Source organism: Pectinophora gossypiella, chromosome 4 (genome assembly GCF_024362695.1).
Source record: "Pectinophora gossypiella chromosome 4, ilPecGoss1.1, whole genome shotgun sequence".
Lineage (NCBI taxonomy): Eukaryota > Metazoa > Arthropoda > Insecta > Lepidoptera > Gelechiidae > Pectinophora > Pectinophora gossypiella.
This window is the reverse complement of record NC_065407.1, coordinates 17,779,209-17,801,163: the sequence shown is the minus strand read 5'-3', so window position 1 is coordinate 17,801,163 and position 21,955 is coordinate 17,779,209. Positions and strand designations below refer to the sequence as shown.

Here is a 21,955-nt window from a genome sequence, read left to right as displayed (position 1 = left end):
TTCGCTCGCAGCAAGCTGCTCGCGTGTCTTGTTTTCCCGCCATTTTTTTACCGCGATAGAATTTGACCAAGATTTTAATAGGTTTGGTGAAAAAAGAATCGTTCCAGGAGCGATAGTTTTCCCATTCCGTAGGGTGCCGCCCTGATGCGGAGCAGTATTTGAAGGTCGGGAAGTATTTCCATACTCAATATGACATTTTGATCTCATTCCTCTTACATCATATTCACCCCGAGGCATTTTCGAGAAAAACGAAAATTTTGTATGTCGGCCATCTTGTTTTTCCGCCATTTTGTTTTTTTTTCACTGGCGATAAAATTTGACCAAGACTTTAATAGGTTTCGTGAAAACAAAAAAGTTCCAGGTGCGATAGTTTCGCCAGGCCGTAGGGTGTCTCCCTGATGCGGAGCAGATTTCAAAGATCGAGAAGTATTTCCATACTCAACATAACATTCCGATTATACCCCCATACATTGTTTTTACCTCTAAGACATTTTTCTGAAAAAACAAAATTTTGTATGGCGGCCATCTTGTTTTTCCGCCATTTTGGTTTTTTTTTCACCGGCGATTGGATTTGACCAAGATTTAAATACGTTGTGCGTAAAAATTATTCTTCCAAGTGCGATAGGTTAGCCAGGCCGTAGGGTGTCTCCCTGATGCGGAGCAGTTTTTCAAGATCGAGCAGTTTTTCCATACTCAACTTGACGTTTCGATCACACCTCCCATACATCATTTTTACACCCGAGGCATTTTTTAAAAAAACAAAATTTTGTATGGCGGCCATCTTGTTTTTCGGCCATTTTGTTTTTTTTTCACCCCCAATAAAATTTGACCAAGATTTAAATAGGTTTTGTGAAAAAAGAATCGTTCTAGGTGCGATAGTTGCGCCAGGCCGTAGGGTCTCTCCCTGATGCGGAGCAGTTTTCCAAGATCTGGAAGTTTTCCCATACTCACCGGAAGATCTTGATCACACCCCCCATACATCATTTTTACCCCCCGACGCTCCTTCTGGGAGAACAACTATGTCAGTCAGTGAGTCAGTCAGTCAGTCAGTCAATGGGTTTGTAGCTATATATATTATAATATTCTTGATGATATTATACTGTCGCTTCATTCATTCCGTCAAACAAAATAAACAAGTCTGACTGACATTCGTTTGACATTTCGCTCCAGCTGATTCGAACGAATTTATATCGAAATTCGCAATTTTATTTAGTTTTTATATAAAGTGGAAATAAATACAAATATACAGGTCCACGGTTCAACAATTTATAATGTTTAGGAATAATCTGAGATTGAGTTTGGTAGCGAGAAGTAATGACGTAAGTTTTTGTTGTTTTCATGTTAGTCGTAATTTTTATTAAGTATTTTTTTATCTTATTGCCTAAAGTTACAAGAAAACAGTGGTTTAGCTGCTTAATAATACGCTAATAGAATACAGTACTCGAAACATCAAGAATAGCATATTAGATCGCTGTGTTTTAGGTTATTTTGCGTCACATTCTGATAACACTTGTTTTCGGACCTTATCAAGTTGTCAATCCTAATTACTTAAATGTTCCGTATGTAATAAAACTTGTGTAATAAGTAGGTTATATTTGTTTAAGATAGTTAAAATTGACTTTAATTTGGGCAACAAGATGTTATTATTTTATATTTTATTGTACTTATCTTTTTACATATACAGTTACAGCTTCAAAGATGCAAACACACAAGCAAGCTGGACGCCATCAGGGAGAAGCTGCGCGAGGGCCCCGGGCTTGCGGAGTTCGTGTCGGAGGACCGGCCCAAGGACTGGGCAGAGTATGAGGGCAAGCTGAAACGGGAGAAGGGTGAGCGTGAGCGGCTCCGACTGCCACCCTGGCTGAAAACCAAGATACCCACTGGTGAGTATACAGGGTGTTAGTAACATCATAACAAAAACTTTGAGGGATGATTCAGGTCATGATCCTGTGTTGATATGAAGAGGAATACAAATACATTTATTATGAAAAATTCCAATTGATATTAAATCAGACTCATAGTCTGAATCGTTTCCCTTAGTATTTGTTACAATGTCACTGACACCCTGTATAGTTTATTTATAAATGCATTGCTGTCTTCATTTATAGCCATACTTGTTAAATGTTAAAAATGTTCTATGAATAGAAGTTGTGGTGGAGGTAGAGGTAGCTATAGAGGACCTGTTCTTGAATCACAAGCTGTATAATTTAAAACAAGGACAGGGAAAGCAAAACATTTTTGTTATAACATAACATATGTTCACAACTATTACACCCATCACAGGATGAACCAAGTACCCAAGCTTCATCAAGCTTTCTGTTAGACCAATGTAAAAAGTTGGTGAGCCGTAATAAATCTCCTTTTATATATTATGGTAAATGTTTGCTGTTCTCCATTAAGGTTGATGTGTGTGTTGTTTGCTTCCAGGTTCAAAGTTCAATGAGCTGAAGCAACAGCTGCGCAGCCTGAAGCTGAGCACAGTGTGTGAGGAGGCGCGCTGCCCCAACATCGGCGAGTGCTGGAGCGGCGGCAAGAACGGCACCTCCACTGCCACTATTATGGTAATATCTTAAACACACAATGAGAAAATGGATTCAACCAAGATTGTCCACTGGTTGTGTTCATACCTGCTGCCATAATGCCATGTGATGTTTGAAATGTTACATTTTTCCGCCGTTTTATTCGACAATAATGTACCTATTGTATATAAATATACGCCTGTGTCTCACCGGGGTAAGCAGACACTATGGAATTCTATATGCTTCATATCTTGCTTTCTCCACATTCTTCAATCGTTTCATACACACACCTATAGAATAGTTTCTTATATTTGTGAATCATTAATGAGGCATAATATGAAATGTATATTATGATGCCAGAACTAAGAGTGCAAACTGTCTGAAGACAAGTTGCAGGCACGCTGAGTGAGTGTATTGCTACTGCCAAGTAGGGTGTGGACATAGCCAATAATGTGTATGATGCCAACGTTGCGCATGCGGCAGCTGATGGGCGACACGTGCACCCGCGGCTGCATGTTCTGCTCCGTGAAGACGTCCCGCGCCCCGCCGCCGCTGGACGCGCTGGAGCCGCGCCGCACGGCGCAGGCCGTGGGCCGCTGGGGGCTCGGCTACATCGTGCTCACCTCCGTCGACAGGGACGGTGCGTACCTAAGTTATTCGTGACTTCATTCTTAGCTTCTACTGCCCAAAATTAGTCAATCAATGAGAACTTTACTGCCCAAAATGATCACAATTACTAACGATAATGATACGCTCGTTGCTATTGTACCAACTTGATTTTAAATTAAATCAAATATTTACAGATTTGGAAGACGGAGGGTCAGCACATTTTGCAGAAACCGTCAAAGAAATAAAGAAGCAGTAAGTAGAAGTATATTTTCATCTGCTGCAACTACCGGATAAATGATAATCTTTTTGTTTAGACTAATATTATTAGGATGCCCCATACTTCAACCTGTTAATCGAGGGGATGCTTGTCCCCCAGCAGACGTTTATGTAATATTATGCTATAAAAAATAAACTCTGGAAGACATTTCGTAAAAAATATCCTTTGTTTAAAACACTTTTGTTAAAACAAGATATTTTCATTAAATTTGTACGAAAATACAAACGCATATCAAAATCAAAATATCTAATTTTTATTCCGAATAATTGGTTAGGTTTATTTATTATTATCATGTAAATATTAATTCCATTTAATAATTTAACAATAAAATTATTAAAGAAAACTTAGACCAATTTTATTAAAAAAAAAAAACAATATAAAGTTACTACAAAAAACGGGATTGTTTTTGAATCATTTTAGACTGGCTTCTGAATGTGTATTTTACTTTGAGCCATGTACCCATTTGCAGAAACAAGGACATCCTAGTGGAGTGCCTGGTGCCCGACTTCCGCGGCTCGCGACCCTGCATCGAGCGCGTGGCGTGCAGCGGGCTGGACGTGTTTGCGCACAACGTGGAGACCGTGGAGCGCTTCACGCCCTTCGTGCGCGACCCCCGCGCCTCGTACGTACACGGGCGTGCACATACGACCCCCGCGCCTCGTACGTACACGGGCGTGCACATACGACCCCCGCGCCTCGTACGTACACGGGCGTGCACATACGACCCCCGCGCCTCGTACGTACACGGGCGTGCACATACGACCCCCGCGCCTCGTACGTACACGGGCGTGCACATACGACCCCCGCGCCTCGTACGTACACGGGCGTGCACATACGACCCCCGCGCCTCGTACGTACACGTGTGCTGGACGTGGCACCGCTAGGCCGACCACGCCAGAGACACGCAATGCGCTGAGTTGATCACCTATCAGTATGCACTACTGTCGCCGCTAGTTGGACTATCGATTGTTGACCTTGAAAATTATCCATACTATCGATATTACTATCCATGGACACTAACGACAGCTCAATTAGATCGATACTATCGTTACTACTACTATTGATAGTATTGCTGCTGACTATTGCAAGGACTGTTGATAGTACTCTCAATACTGTCAATGCTGTTGGGTTTTATAAAGCTATTGTTAGACTATCAACTCCACTCTTCCCTGAAGATCTTTTCGCGGTCGTGTTATAAAATTTGTACTCCTTCTTCTATCATAACTCACACGTAGTGAGGTGGATTACCAACCCCGTCAACCCTGGTATCAGGGTTCTTATTGAGCCATCAAAGGCCCCTGACATGCCTCATGTAACAACTACGTACTTACATCAGTAACTAATAACCGGGACCAACGGCTTATCGTGCCTTTCGGAGCACGGATCGTTTTACTTTTGTACAATCAGGTGATCAGCCTGTAATATCCTAACCAAACTAGGGATCACAAAGTAATTTTTGTGATTTGTCCCCACGGGGATTCAAACCCGGTACCTCCGGATCGTGAGTACAACGCTCAACCACTGGACCACGGAGGCCGTTACTAATTTTGAGATCAGATTTGTACTAATAATCAAACTGAACATGACTACCAAGCCGTCGACGGGTTATACTACTAAAATGTGTTCCAGTGATCAATGTTGTTCCGCAGGTACCGTCAGTCGCTGCGCGTGTTGGCGACTGCGAAGGAAGTGAACCCCGAGCTGGTGACCAAGTCCTCCATCATGCTGGGGCTCGGCGAGACCGACGAGCAGGTCGAGCAGACCTTGAAAGGTATTGTCGCTGATGATAATAAATGAGATCCAAAACTGAACACATTAACTGTCACTTATATGTTACGAATCAGTTGTAGATCAAACACAAAAAAAATTCTCATCCGGGAATTTCGAGATTTTACATTGACAATCTTAAAATAGGTTCACTTTTTTAAGATAGATAGGTCGCTTATCATCTTTAAAAGTCATCATCATCATCATCAGCACATTAACGTCCCCACTGCTGGGGCACAGGCCTTCCCTATGGATGGATAGGGAGATCGGGCCTTATACCATCACGCGGGCCCAGTGCGGATTGATGGTTATTAACGACTGCTAATGCAGCCGGGACCAACGGCTTAACGTGCCTTCCGAAGCACGGAGGAGCTCGAGATGATTTTTTTTGTGGTCACCCATCCTATGACCGGCCTTTGCGAAAGTTGCTTAACTTCAACAATCGCAGACCGAGCGCGCTTACCGCTGCGCCACCGAGCTCCTTGACATGCACGTCGGGTATTTGCAGACCTGCGGGCGGCGGGCGTGGACTGCGTGACGCTGGGCCAGTACATGCAGCCCACCCGGCGGCACCTGCAGGTGTTCCAGTACGTGACCCCGCGCAGCTTCGAGCGCTGGCAGCGGCGCGGCGCCGAGCTGGGCTTCCTGTACACGGCCAGCGGGCCGCTCGTGCGCTCCTCCTACCGCGCCGGCGAGTTCTTCATCGCCAGCCTGCTCCGAGCCAGGCGGGCCGACACCGCGTGACCGCAGGACCGATACTTGCTTCACACGTAGGTATACCATATCCGACGCTACCACGCAGGCGGGACTAACTTGTGTGATCTTCTCTAGGTTTATTAGTTCATAATTAGAGAGCGTAGAGCAGCAGACGAAGAGCGCTCGTGTGTGATGACAGCAGGTCTAACAATTGTATCACATTTGTTTGACATAACGTATACAGTCTCACAGACGCATTCTATAATAAATATGTACGGTACTTTTCTTTTTATTAAGAAATCTATGCCCGTCACGCCCATCTCATCTGATGTTAGTACACGTTTGGTGGCGAGGTGGTACACGTTCACTAAATAAATGCCTGTTCACATTCATTTTGAGGAGGAGTGAGTAGGCAGGGAACAGAAGTGGGGCGAGGTATGCAATCGGCCCAGCAGCGCGCACACGGCACGTTTTCTATGGAAGCCGTTAAATGGCGTACTGACGATATGAAGATGATATTACAAATCACGACCACAAAATATAGTGATACACCAAATCCTTTTTGGCCGCCCTGCTTTTTTGATATCGTTGCACAAGTTCTATTCATTGTAATACCACTTCAGTGATAGCGTTCAATATACATACCTGTTGAGTTAACCATATTTTCTTGTTTCTTATTCGTTTCCTTGCTTCTGAGACTGTCGATTATGTCACATAAATGTTTATCCAAAATATGATAAATACTATCACCATCAGTTAAACCGAAAACTCAACGTCATCTGTCTAGTCCGATGTATATTGATGTAAAAATTTATAAAACAAATATGTATAATTATTGTAAATAAGCACCTACCTAAAGTTGTGATTAAGTCAAAAATAACTAATATTTTACTTCGAGACAGCAATGAATATAAAGGCGAATCTCTAAAAATATTCAAAATAAGTCATACATAATTATGTAGATAATAGTTTTTGTATAATGGACCTCAATGTAGATTATGTAGTTACCTATTTGTTTTACCCCCTCCGATTGATTGAGGGGAGGCCTGTGCCCAGCAGTGAGACGTAATAGACTATTTTATGTATGTTACTCGTATATTTAGTATTGTTAACTTAGATATTGTAGAATCTGTATAAATACTCAAAGAAATGTCCCTACCTGCAGATGTACATTAAACCAATTGTTAAAGTTTTGTTAATATTTATTTGTTATTTGTCGCTTTAGGAAAGTGTAAATAAAGGCTAATAAGGAATAAATTATATTCTCGTATGAAGTTTTTTATTTATTTATAAAAATACGTATAAGGATGACGGATGGTAATTCGCGATAGACCTTCCCTTTACGTAGTGGTGCATTAGGGCGCACACTTACTAATTTCAGTTTGACAGCTCATAAATTAGAGCCGTCCTTCACTAACAATAGGTACAAAAAGAGATAGAGCTAGTCTTGTCAAAGTTGGCGAAAAGTCAAAAGTTGGTAGTTGCTGGATCGGCATCACTGTATTTTTTTTCTGAAGGGTGAGATACCTACATACGCTGTTGAATATAAATAATTATGTGAGTAAGTATAATTAATTGTAAAATGAATGAATTATTGCTTTTAAAATTATGATGAACTTATGATTTTCGGCGATGGTTATCTGACACATCATACGGTGAATATCCAGCTCAGGACTTCGTATCGAAAGAGGCTGCAAGTTACCTTCAGATAACCAGCGGCGCTGTCCCTGTCCACCCTTTTAGGGAACACGAGCGTGAGTGTTGCCTACACGTTGAAGCCGTAAGAAGTATTTATATTGTTCATAGATTCACCTGCCGCAGTATTAGGTGCGCACGAGTGTACAAAAAGCCCTCGCCCCCTCCCCGCCCCCGCGCCCCGCGTAAACATGGCGTTTGCTGACCATACGTGCAGCAACCACAAGGAACTAGGAAGGAAGGTACACACAGCTACGAGGATACGGCACTTACACTGCTCATTTTAAATATTACAAGGTCCCGAAGTAATATGACTAAATAATGAAAAAGCAATAAATATGATCGGTTAGTGTGCTCTACTTACAAATCAGCTTAAGAAAATACTCGTCATCTTTATAAAAATGCCTTCTGATTTACAAACATTACGGACTCGGAAAAGTGGCGTGCGGCGTGCGAGAAAAAAAACGGTCTATGTACATTTACAGTAAGAGATAAGTGGAATAACACACAGATACCACATCCACTGCCCACCCGGCATTACCAGTCCGCAGTAAATTAGCGGGCACGTTCAGTATTCAGTGCGCGCGTGTTGGTTTTTTCGGTCCCGCGGCGTCAGGCCGTGCGTTGCGGCCGATAAATAAATACAGGCTAGTTACATATTCCGCATACAATGCTACCACACCTCGCCGCCACCGCCGGTGTAGCAAGTATTTACTGTCGGGATCACGTGCCGCTAATGTAATGGACACTATTGTAGGCGATGGGGCTTGTAACCCACATACATGTACATAAGTACATAAACTTACGAATATTACCTACCAGGGTAAGCAGACTATGGAGTTTTTACTTCGATCCTGACATATTCCTCGTCCTCCACATTCATCAATCGTTACATACACACACGATGGTTCAGAGTAAGTAGATCGTACTACCCTTGCAACCCAGCCTCCGCGACACAGCGCGACAAAGGATGCAAAATAAAATGTTAAAGCATATTTTTTAGCGACTGGGAAAAACGCGTTCGGCACAAGTTCACGTAGATATAGTTATGGGTAGGTAGGTACGCGAGTGGGCTGTCGGTGCGGCGCGCTCTATATTCAGCGCGCATAACTGATGAAGGCCGTGGGAACGCGCACTGTGGGACATCTGAAAACTGTAACAGAACATTTAACTGAAAATGAAGCAGATACAAAACTTTAAGTCACGTTGCTTATCATTTACGAAGTGAACATGTTAGACCGCCGAACGTCACAAATACAGTTCCCGTCCTCTGCGGCGCGGGCGGCGTGCCGCTCAAAGCGGCTCCGTATTCATGAATCTCAAATGCTTACAAAATCACACAAAATTCGTACGCGTTGGAATTCTATTGAAATCGCATGAATTTTTGCGGCAAAAGGTCGTTACGTCTGTTTTTCTGAAACAATAAAAATGACTTTCTGCTACGCCGTAGCGGCTACGGGATACAGTGCTACAGTGCTCTTTCATCGAACGAAAAGTGTTAGTATGATAATGTGCAGGTTTTATACAAAGTCGTGCTACTAATCTTTTACAAAATTAATAATCATCAAGAGGCTACACTATAGACATTGTCGGCGAGACCACGTGCGCAGGTGGAGGTTACTAAGTCATGGCATTCATTTACTTTTCAGATTGTCTTTTCCGTGAAAATGCTGTTCGGATATCTGGAACCCCTAGACACTACTTTACGAATACTCGTTGTAAAGAAAATTAAATAACCAAAACAGTTTTAAAACTTGAAAATTTCTCCCAGGTCGTAAGACCCCGTACTTCCCGGTGAACGATACTGAAATCTATTTTAAAATTTAATACGCTTTTATTTTTGTGAAATTCCGCGACTGGCTCTGGGGAGAGAAAGCTAATTTCAATTTCATTTAGTTCTGGCGAGATTCCATGCACCGCGCACAGAGTATGCCGCCGTGCAGATGCGACATACCTTAACGTGCCGGTTCGGGGAAACACCTACTTTATTTTTAATACAACAGTACAATGATTAGGTTAACTAACTTTGAACAACTCTTAACAGACGTACTTAAAATTTTAATCTTGGGATTTGATTATGCAAATTCTAAGTTTGATTCTCAATTTCAAGTGGCATTAATAATTATTGTCATTGAACTGTATATATGTGAGTAGGTATATTAATAATTAATAAAGGTAGATAGTACTAATACTATCTTGCCACGTTGGTCTGCTGCGGGAGAGCGCTGCCTACCTCCGTGTCTGCGCGTGGCGTGGTGTCGGTGCTCTGTGTGTGGTAAGTGCGGCGCGGCACTCGGGGCTCCTAGGCAGGCAGATTACACCCTGTCTGAGCCCCAATACGCAATTCCATTCGCTGCAAGAGGATTTCGCATTTTTATCGGTGCCTGAAGCCTTTACTATAAAATTGGTCGAGCTCTCCAATTGTCCAAGGATTTATATGGATATTATTGACTTCTTCGTTTAGTAGTGCAGACAGAGTTTTATATCCGCGTTGTGGTTCATATATCTTGATCTCCGCTTATGTACGCATAACACGCGTGTCCTTGTTATCCACATTACATTGATATTGATGGCAATTGAGGCAACGGATCGGATTGGGGTGTTTTGTCATTTCTTGTCGACAATTCCGATGCTTAAATTTAGCAATACAAATTACATTATTATTCCATACAAATACACAGGTAGGTACATAAACTCACGACTATTTCCCACCACCGGGGTAAGCAGAGACTCGCTTCCCATGCTTCCTCCACATTCATCAGCCGTACCTACACACACTATCTTAATATTTTATTCATCTTTATTTTTATTTTTTTTTTATTTTTTTATTTAAGGGAAACATACAGCTTAAAATAACACATGTATCAGTATAACACACTTAAGGTAGTACAGAAGCCAATCAACCTTTATGTCATTTCTTAATACCTGTTATGTGAGTCATAATCATAATCTCTATTTTCCATTAAAAATCCGCGAATCTGACCTATATTGGATTATTATTAGCTTATTGTCTGGTTAATGTAGAGTTTACACCAGAGTCGGTAGCAGCAGTTAGCTGGCGTGTCAGCCTTGAACCGCCACAAGGTACTTTAAATCACAGCGCAGTGCATTTGTCGCAATACAGCAAAGCTTCGATATACATAAAAGTACCTGTAATTTCTACTAATAACGGCAGTAGTCTAAAATACTTAATGTTTGATAATTTCAATAAATATAAAACTTTCAACACTCTAAGGCGATTTTAGGACTAAAACTTTTCTGTTCTTTATACTTTATGGTAAGTACATAAGTAGCCTTCATATATGTATAATATTTCTCAAAACGTTCGCAAGTGTGCAACATTACTGTAATAAGTATTTATTCATGTACATTATTGTTTGTTAAGTGTGCCCTTTGTTTGGAAGATGATTACGAAGTTGGATAATTCAGCGTCGGCGCGGCGGGCTGACGGCGGGCGCGGCGCGGTACTGCCATCTCGTTAGAACTTGATTAGAGGCGGCACAATGCGATCACAGCGGCCAAACTTCTGATTATCTTGTTACGCCAACTTTTTACCGAATGTCCTCTAAATGGGCTATATCAGGAGTTACGAGCGAGCACAGCGCACCCCGCTAGTAATCGACTATAAAGTTTACACAAGAAAAAACAAAGTTTAATTTTGTCCAATTTGGCTTTTTGATTACTTGCGCCTGCTATTTTGTTGCGATAGGTAATTTGTTATTATTTAAGTAATGTTTTTGTTCAATACAAAAGTTTACAGCCAAGGCGAGGAGCCCGGAGCCATGGCGCTTGTTGACTGGTTCGTTGAACAACTTGCAACAAAGTTGAGCAGCCAGGGCGCCGTCCCTCACTCCATGGGTCACTTGGGAGTATAGCTGCTTGAGTACCTGTTTACTATTTCAGTGTCAGTGAGCCTCAACTCATTATATCTGCAGCTCTGTTCTGCGCGCGCTCGGGTGTCTGCCTCCCCCCTAGTGATACAGCGTGGTGGCCTAATACGAATCGCATCGGTCCAGTAGCTTTTATAACGACTATGAGATGTGTAGAAGAAACATAATGTAGTATGTAGGTATACTAGTCTCTTAGAATGTAAAGAAAATCATTTTCTATGAACATTAGCCACGTGTAGTAGTGCACACCCGCGGTGGAGTGGCTATGCAATCACGAATGCATTAGTGTCCACTCCGGCCGGGCCGAGTGGTGACCAATACGCAAACTTGCGCGGCCGGGGTCGAACCTGCACCGTCTCGAGTGCCCATCCTAATGCCAGAATATTTGACTAACGCCGAATAAGTGCCGGTTTAAAGTTGGACACTTGGAGTTGGTTCAATCGCCGCTGAAAGTGCACGAATCTATTTGACAATGGCTACGTGATCTGCATATCTAGCTACTTAGATCGTCAGTGACGTGTGAACAGGAGGAGAGAATAGGAAAGTAAGGCGGGGAATTGGAATTATAAAGGGAATTAATTGACTACGTAATATTTAGTCTAACAGTAATTAAAAACAATACAAACGTATGACTTATAAATAAAACAAGTTCTACTGTATACTGGACTGAAATTTTTCAGTCCATAATATAATAAACATTTTTTTTAGTTGTTAATTGATAAAATAAAATAAAAATAACATACCATAAACAGCCTATATACGCCCCACTGCTGGGCACAGCCCCCCCCCCCCCTCCTCAATCAACCGGAGGGGGTATGGAGCATACTTCACCACGCTGCTCCAATGCGGGTTGGTGGAGGTGAAAAAAAAATATAAAAGATTAAATTTATTTGTTAATTGATCATATTCTGGACTGATTTTTTTAGGCAACTCTCTTGCAATTAATTTATTGACATATTTAATTGAATATAAAATACTTTTCATCCATTAACCAGCTCGGTGAAGTCGTTCTATGGCGGGATCTTAGACTATTAATAAATAGCGATTTCATTACCATCACATCCCACGGGACATGGTGTGACCCTGTAGCCAACTGGTACGATGTTATGGTCGATAGCACCTGAGAACATTGTATTTGTACTCGTCCCTGAATATTCATGATAGAACTTTGTCCTGCAAATCTTAGATCAATGGCATTATTTAGCGAGGTCGATGCCCAGCAGTCAGTATTTAATTAAGTCTCGCTTCTATGATAGCAATCTGAAATCACCTCCATATTGGAATACATGCATACATGTTAAAGAAGTACTTGACGACGTGAGAGCACCGAGCGAACATATTAACTCCTATTTAGACAAAATGGGTTTGAACAAAAGTTAATTTGATACTGCTGAATTTGTAATGTGCTTTTATAAGGTTCGACGAGGAAAGGTAACATCTTGTTCAGACGTCACCTGTAGTTTAAATACTAATTTACAACTGCGATTAGGTATATTTTAGAAACTATGAAATTTGAATCATCGTGGCTACATTTGTATGTCGTCAAGATGACTAAGTGACACACCATAAACTTACCTGACTCTGAATTTCCTACTTGGATGGCAAAGCTACAAATAATTGGAAGACAACTCACAGCCCCCCTGGAATAGAAGCCTTGTCAACATGTAACATAGGTGTCAATTTTCTCCAGGGTATCCAGGGTCTCGAGTAGGCCTTCAACTTGCGTACGACCGACCCCGCCCCGCGTCGCTCCCTGTAAAGCGCCTCGGCAGGAATTAAAAGACAAATGGCCGCCGTTTCGGCAGCGAGTACGTAATCAAGACTAATACTCGCGTGCTCATCTCAAGGGGGTGAGCAGAGCTGCTTACACTTTGATGAACATCCCTCGTTGGTGCAGATTAGAGCCTCGCTCTCGGCAGTCTCGGCTGATAAATAACATCTAACGGGAGCTTTGTTTCTACTGATTACAGTTTCTTTTAGATTTATCGAGGTGAGGTCGGTGGTGCTCTTAGTTCGATTTCCTGTTTATGTTGCGGTGTGCTATAAACCTCAATATTTATTTATCTTTCAGTTGAAAGCAGTTGCCTTATTAGGAATACACTCCGATGCATGTTTGATGAATATATTTACATAAAACTGATTGAGACAACTTCGATATGAAGTTTTACGGGTCATCTAAGGCGATCTAGAGGTTTCGTCCAGAGTCCAGAGAGTTTAAACTCACTCTTGCATGAAGGTTGTAATTAATAACTTTACATAGACAAGTCTTCAGTAGACACTCTTGATAGTGTCCAATAGTGTCAGGCATGTTAAGAAGTCGATCATTGTATCACGACTTTGTCGTAGATTTTCCCGTCAACGGGCTGATGCCGTCCCCAGCAAAGCTCGTCACGTCATCTCCGGCCGAAGCTTGTAATTATTCAAATAAGTATTGTTGATTAATAACAATAAGCCGCAGCTTCCGGCCGTCAGCGGACATTCCTCAACTCGCGATACAATTAAGAAGTAATAAAAATGCAAACGAGCCCTCCGCTCCGCACCGCCCGCTTCGCAAGACGCCGTAAAATCCCCGCTTAACTTCGATGACAACCCTTTTTTACTGAGCCCTTACTAAACTTTCTACTTTTAATCGCTTATTTTAGGTGAGTTACTTTTAGTTCTGCGGAACTTTTTAGAGGTAAATGGAAATTGGTGGTTAAATGTGTTTTACTCCAAGAATTAACGAGATTATTCCGTCGATCGCACTTTGTAACATGGACTTTAAATAGAGATCTCTTGCAAGTCTTTGACGGTAGATTCGTATTAGAGCATACGTAATAATAAATGTTTATTTTTGAGTTGGTACGTTTTTGTGACTTAAGATTTTCCGAAAATTCTTGGTCAAGTCTCAATAGGGTTGCAGGAATATTAGCATATTTGCTGGGCTATGTGAGGCGTGTCGGGCGTGTCGGGTGGCGCGTCTGGCGGCGTGTCGGCGTCGGGGCGATAGATCATTCGCTGTCCGTTATACTTTATGAGCGCGGCTGACGGCGGCGCGGGCGGCCCGACTGACCAATTTCACGGACCACCGCCGCCGCTAGGGGTGCTCACTGGCTGGGGCCATCACACGCAATCGCTATACTTGATTTTCGAATATACAATACATAAATTCACGTCTTAAAATGAACTATGCAAGGGTTTGCAGAACCATTACGAGTTAGGATGACATCTTGCAGCGCCTTTTAATGTAGGATGTGAAAAAGAATGAACTCTATACCAATAATGCAGTGTTACCAGCTTATTGCATCGTTGAATATAATTTTAATTTCTTTTTTGCTAAATAAGTACGTAGTCATAAAGCAACATGTGGTGAACGTTAATCAAATTGAAATAGTTATTACTAGCCGTCATCATCATCTCATCTCTCCCATGTACTCATCTATAAGTCGTTGGTCCCGGTTACTACTTACTGATGTAAGCAAGTAGTCGTTACATGAGCCATGTCAGGGGCCTTTGGCGGCTCAATAGTAACCCTGACACCAGGGTTGATGAGGTTGGTATTCCACCTCACAATCCACATGATAGAAGAAGAAGATGTAAAAAAGCATTTAAGATAAATAAGTTTGGCTCGCCAACCCTAGTGTAGATTAACCCGAGCGGTTTAAAACCAAAAGATGCTCCAGATACTACATCAGACTTTATCAGATAGTTGAGATTTGCTATTAACTGGGTGATATGATACTGTGTGTGGTAGGACGCGCTTGCTTTCTAAGATAGTCATTTCGCGAAGTGTACTTATTCTATAGTTACTTTTTCGAGTAAGGTGAGAAGGTTGTCTAGAAGCTTTCAGCTGTAAGTAATGCCTTTCTGTAACATTGCGTTGTACTTACTATTGTTAATTAAAAATATTAACCGAATTTAAATGTATATCAATCTTAGACAAGCATCTGTTTAAAAGTGGCCACTACCGTGTTACAAACTAATCATATAATTTGAATGCCAACAACTATACTTTCGCCATAAAGTTATGACGCCAATCTGAACTCAAACGCGACACGAGCGAGCCCGCGACAACCGCTTTATGACCTTTACAACAAGTAGAAGGCCACTACAATTTTAATAAACAAAAAGTTTCCCGGCAAGTGATCCCTGGGCGGCAGTAGCGGCGGTACCGGACCCGACTCGCGCGCATCCCGTCCCGGCTGCCCCGGCCAGGCGGCCCGCCCCGGGTACCCGGGTACCCGGCCGACACGTTTTACTGCGGCACGCAGACATCTCACTCCGATTTACATATTATTCCTTTATTACTCCCAGAATTCATATGCTAATGTTAACTGCGATATTTTCGGCCCTGCGGGACCCTCAGCCGCGGCCCTCTCAAGTTCGTGTAATGTGTTCCGATGTTTTCATTCGGTTTGCTTTATTGAGTTGTCTGTCTAGTTGTATTGAAATGAGTATTATAACGTTAGGATGTTTAATTTATAATTACCAGCGTTATCGCCAGTGACACATACCCACTACAGACCTGTTACCTATGTATCTACTCACTTATTTTACTATTAAACAACCGGCTAAATACTCACATAACTAATTTTTCCAACAAAATAGCATGTGTAATATAATAATAAAGCCCTGTAACATCTATATTAAGCACGCATAGACTGAGTCTCAAATCTAAGAGTAAGTCATATTTCGTCAGGTAAAAAGACTAAATTAGTATCGGGGTCGCACGCTGTGAACCTTCTATTGAGCGCAGCAGGAGTCAGAGCCGTTGGAGCCTTCATAATAAGTTGTCGGTCTTCAGCTGCTGACAATTAGCGGCTTATAATTTAAATTACGGCTGCACCGCCGGCGTTAAGCTCTTATTTTCAGCAGTGATAAAAGTTCCGAGGTGACCCTTTGAGACATTTAGATACCTTTGAAAGAAATAAGGAATATATTTTCCCAGGTAGTAAATTCATAGAATGTAATGACTAATAACCAGATAATTTTGCAGCTGTGGTTGAATTTTGCCTTTGACCCGCAATGTTTGTAAGTGATAGTCATGCATGAAAGTACGGAGATATATGTCTATGACGTATTAACATATCAGGTCACACTCACCAACGCGTGTAGACATAGCAGCGAGTCTTCACCATTATGACACCATGACGTCACAATGACAGTTTCACGGGTGGAGGAGCAGCGACGTCACGGGGCCGACGTCAACATCGTGAGACACATTGATGCGTAATGGCCCCGATTCCTGCGGACACCACCAAATTTAATTTTAATAATAATAAAAAAGTTAGTTATTTTGAGTTATACCTATCATTTTCTTATCCGCCAAAAAGGAAAAGGACGGATGAGTGACAGCTGTTAATTTTAAAAAGTATGAGTGAATGAATGAATTACCCGGGCGAATCAAATAGGTATCTCGCTGGTACGCAAACCGTTTGACGTGTGCTGTGTCGACTTAATTCTATCGGGTTATGTAAAATTTTTAGAGGGTAGTTTTAGATTTGTGCCTAATATTAATGTGTGTTCTATAAATTTTATGGCTGTCAATTACATGGCTCTTTCCTATTCGGCGGATAAGAGAATGACAGGTATAACTTAAACTTAGATGGTGCCTATTGGAATCAGCACCAATATGTTATAGCAACGTGAGAAATGTAATGTTAACTAAATCAATATAAACAATTTGCAACAAAGAATAATCATTTAACAGACTGGACCTGGATTCTTCAACTAGATCTAAATCTCTTTTAATAGGTATGCCAAATGAATGTGTAGGTAATATAAGTATGAGGCGATAATGAACGAAACTCCCAAAGGGGACACGTGACAGACATTAGAATATATTTTAATAGCATCAATTGGCGTGCATTAAATCAGTAGTTGGGGTAGTTTAACACCTGGATATGAATTTTGCGAATTTGTGCGATAATGAGATTACGGCGGCGAACAGCCGGCAGGACGCACTGTATAACTGTAATCCAATATGGAGATTAAATGCCGGTAAACACTAGGGAAAGGCTTATGTGGATTTCAAAAAATACGATACTTTATCCAATAACTTTGCATTTATTAATGACACCATGGGTAATCTAGAAAATCATATCAGAAATAGCGTATACGCCCACTGCTGGGCTCAGGCGTCCCCTCAATCAGCCAGTGGGGGATCATATTCGCTGTTCCAATGCGAGGTCTTTGTATAGCATGTCCATACCTGTAACATTTTGATGGTTAAGAGTTGGGTATTTCTTTTTGGTGTATGCCAATTATTGCATATCACGTTCTTTACATTTTCACTTGTCAGCGTGGTGGAGCAATGCAGGCCAGTGCCTGCATTGGTACACCTGCCTTGGTACCACTGGGTACCACTGGGTACCAAGGCAGGTGTACCACGGGCCACACAGCGGCAGATAGGCTGCTACTTAATGTAGATTTGCCACTTGGCCGGACAAATGACGAGCCCTAACAGCTCTCACACATTTTTTATATTCAGCGTATACCCGCACGTGACGTCACATCCCTCGTCGCAGTAAATACGGCGCGGATTAAAAGCTGACGGTTCATTTAACCGGGTGTACTCGAAAAACGTTATTTTAATTTAGCGAGCGATTGGTGCGAGTGTTGCTAGTACGCGCAAAATTCATTATACAGCTTCACTTTTAATTATATGCGCGAGCTAATGTACTGGTGCATGTTTTGCCTGTACGCTGTAGTACCTACCTCATTTTATTTTAGGGTGTAAAATTCGCAGGAATCAATTTCAGGTTTAACATAACCGGTACCGGAATAACCATAAAGGTGGTTGTGCTAAAAGCGATTGTGACTTTTATCGTCTGACAACTTGAATTTGGTCTCATATGTAAACTTGATGTTTAAGTATTTGTAGATGTAGCCCACACGTACTGGTGGTGGAGTGTTACCATGTACTTACGTAATACGAAGTTGGTTGAAGTATCGCAGCGCAGGTCGGCGGGTAATTGGGCGTCTGCTTGCTCCCGTGCGCCCGGCTACCTCACTCGGCGCACCCGCACCGGCTCACCAGGATAATATAAACATACCACTCGCAACCGCCGCCACCACTTCACCACCACTCATATTTTCAAGCCAAATTATGTAGGAAACCAGCCAAAAATGTTTACATTTTGAAAATGTTAAAGTAGCGAAAATAGCAGAACAGCAGTAACGAGTATCATGTTGCCGGTTTTTTCGCATTTTGTAACTTGAATAGATAGGTACAAAAAAGCTACAAAAACTTAGAAAATGGAAACTAAAACAGTTCTCCAAACTAGGCGAAAATGTTTTTCCCCCATGAAAAAGCGTTTATATGTTAGGTTTTATATTTTCTCGTAATATCCATTTTATGATTAACAGTGTATTTTATTGCAGCTATACAGGGTGTTAGTGACATCGTAACGACAACTTTGAGGGATGATATACGCCAAGATTCTACGTTGACATCGTGTGGAATTTTCCGTCGCAAAAGTATAGAACGGAAAATAATTAAAAAAAAAACACTAAAATTTTCATGAATTTTCCGACAGGAAAATCCACTTGATATAAATTCAGAATTAAGTGTAAGTGACATCATAACAAACACTGAGGGGGATGATTCAGCTCATTATTCTGAGTTAATATCAAGTAGAAGAGTAGTATGTGTGTCGTAGGTTTTACCTAAATAAACTTTATTATTATTAATTTTTTAATTTTTTATCGCAAAAGTATAGAATTGAAAATTATTTTTTTCATTATTACATGAATTTTGCGACGGAAAATTCCACTTGATATTAACTCCGAATCATGGTCTGAATCATCCCCCTCAGTATTCGTTACGATATCACTGACACCCTGTATACAAGCACCACACTTTCGTACACAACTATAGTCGAGGCAAATACAAGACGGCATGTCAATCAGAGGCTAAACCAACTCGTCTCCTCATACAGTCGCACCTACTCCTCGCAAGGAGTATGTTTGACAAATTGCACAATTTGCCACATCAAACAGCGGCGGAGGCTGATTACACTCTTCGCTCGTCTTGATTGAGGCACAGGAACAACGACACTCAGCCTTTGAACTTGCTCGCCTGGTGTAACTTGTGTAACACTATTGTTGTACAGACTTAAGCATTGATCAAAGACGCTATAAAATAGTTACAGTTTCAACTGTCGAAAAGTGTCTTAGGATTACGATACTCTGAAATAATTTATGTTTTTGGAGGTTAGTAGGTACCTAGGTATGTATCTAATGGTATATCACATAATATTTATTTAAATGTTTTTAACTTCACTCTTGTAACCAGCCTATACTGATACGTATATGGATGTCTTATAGATCGATTTCTACGGGGTAGATGCTACTAGCTCAACTATATTGTTTGGATTACAAATTAGTATACTTTTAAGGAAACGCTTAATCAGGTTAGTGCGAAGAGATAACACAAGCGAAGTCTAAGTAAAACCGTTCAACCTCCGCACCGGTCGGTTCCAAGTAAAAATGTCCAAGCGTAAAACTAAATTAGGATCTCGATTTAAATCCCGATAGGTATTTAGTTGGAGGATAACCCCTGGGGACCAGGGGTGGACTAAGAAACTAGTTATAAAGGAAATAATGCTTATGATTGGCTCGTGGCGGATGGTACCTATGAAACGTATTAGTTTGAGTTCATCGTCTCAAGTCTACATCTTTGTCAGATAATTTAAGCAACGTCCTTGTATCAGCTTTTAAAATGGCCAAATGACTGAGTTTGAATTATAATAGTTCTAATTGTTGTTGTCGCAACTAATCATTCAACTTCAACTTTTGAAGTGATCAGTTTTGTTTTTATTCTACGGTTACGTTTACACCCTCTCACGGTATCGAGATGTCCCCGAGTCGGTCCCTGTGCTATCTATAAGTGAAGGAGGTACGTTCATTTGCATGGGGAACTTTTTTCACGGTTGCTTGGACTTTAATTAAAAACAGAATTACCTAGAATCAAGCGCACACGTCCGAGACATTCTACACTACCTGCTCAACTCAATCTGCTATATAAACACTTACTTACAGGAAAACTTGATAAAGATTTATGATAATCACAGTTGTATATAACGTTTTGGTCTTCTATGATAGTCTATCGAATAGAACTAGAGAACTAGAAGGAGACATTTCGGGTTGAGGGAGGAAAAATTGGTGCTACAAAAAAAGAGTTTAAGTATAACGGAATACTTACACTAAAAAGACGGCGTGTCTTCTACATCTGTAGCGTAACATCTGTTAAAAAATAATGTTTAAGTAGATAAAAAATTCTAAACAAACAAGAGTGCCTCGCAAGCTAAAGAGGATCACTACAAATCTCTTTTTTAGACGCAGCAAGATGCCTAGTACAGCTCAAATAAAAACTATCGTTCTAAGTGTATGATTAAGTTTCCCGGCAGTGTAGTCAATCGCAAACTCCTTCGTTTATCATCCGGCGGCTCGCTGTGCTCACTTCGTCTCCTGGGACCTCCAGAGGCACCTACTCTATTTACTTAATTCATAATTATAGGTTCTTTTGAATCTTTTTTCAGAGTGTCTTTTGAGTTAACTATTTGTGCTAAATAATTAAGTTATTATTTTGTTTAAATCCTATTAATTAATGTTTTATTTATTTTTGTAGGTAACTAACTAATCCACTTAATTTGTTTGCAAAGCTTGTGTGCATTTAAATTTGCACACGATATTACCAAGGACCATTTATGACCTCTTTAACGAAAATAAAAAAAAAAGCTTTGTGTATCTAGCCAAACATACAAGTTACGAGTATGTAACAAATATTAACATTTACCAGAACGAAATTCCCTTTTACAGAAGCAATTGCTATTCGCTCGTATTTCTAAAACTCATTCGTTTTTTCCCCAAAATGGAAGGTACGAATGGCGCACGAAATTACCCGCCAAGTTCTCACTTAAGTAGTTCTCATAACATTTTCACCAATTTAGATTCAGTGTTGGCGTAAAGTCGTTGTAACAAACGTCGCTGTATAATAGGTCGGTAAAGCGTGTGTTTTACTAGACAAGCATCCCCCCACCACACCCCCTGCAGCCCTGCACCCCTGGATGTTGTCTCTATGATGATTTCGAAGTTTAGCCCTGTCGCACCAAGTTCTTACTTTAACAGCAAATACGAATTTGAAGGCACTTTCTAGAGTATTATTTACATAAATTCTATTTATTTAAAAGCATAACTGATCTGTATAGTCACATTTTAAACAATCACATTTTTACTTTTAGAGACCAAGAGAACCGAATTGACAGTTACGTTTAATAGACTTTCAATTTGCACTAAAAGTAGCTAGCCGTAGGTACAATGTCTTCTGAATATTTGTAGCTCTACCTTCTCCAATGCTGAAATTAATGTAAGTATATTTTAAATACCAAGCACAGTTTGTGGTATTTTTATTAAGGAAGAACTTGTCTGAGTTTTGTTCGAGCGCGCGTCGCTGCAGGTGTGTTTGTCTCGGGTTGACGGTCGCACGCGGGCGGCGCGGGCGCGGCGGGATTGCATCGCGG

At 41.2% G+C, this 21,955-nt stretch overlaps 1 protein-coding gene across 2 annotated transcripts; it reads left to right on the top strand.

Annotated features, from left to right (window-relative positions):
- Nucleotides 1-1,136: 1,136 nt before the first annotated feature.
- On the top strand, nucleotides 1,137-7,138 carry LOC126382383 (lipoyl synthase, mitochondrial). 2 transcript variants are annotated; one of them, XM_050032221.1, is made up of 8 exons: nucleotides 1,137-1,319; nucleotides 1,685-1,883; nucleotides 2,428-2,561; nucleotides 3,003-3,159; nucleotides 3,323-3,380; nucleotides 3,875-4,027; nucleotides 5,055-5,176; nucleotides 5,681-7,138. In XM_050032221.1, exons 1-8 carry the CDS (start codon nucleotides 1,272-1,274, stop codon nucleotides 5,914-5,916), a joined length of 1,107 nt encoding a protein of 368 aa, XP_049888178.1. In that variant the 5' UTR covers nucleotides 1,137-1,271; the 3' UTR covers nucleotides 5,917-7,138. The 2 variants fall into 2 exon arrangements, with proteins under 2 accessions (XP_049888178.1, XP_049888177.1); XM_050032220.1 differs by having other exon boundaries at nucleotides 3,875-4,103.
- Nucleotides 7,139-21,955: the final 14,817 nt, after the last annotated feature.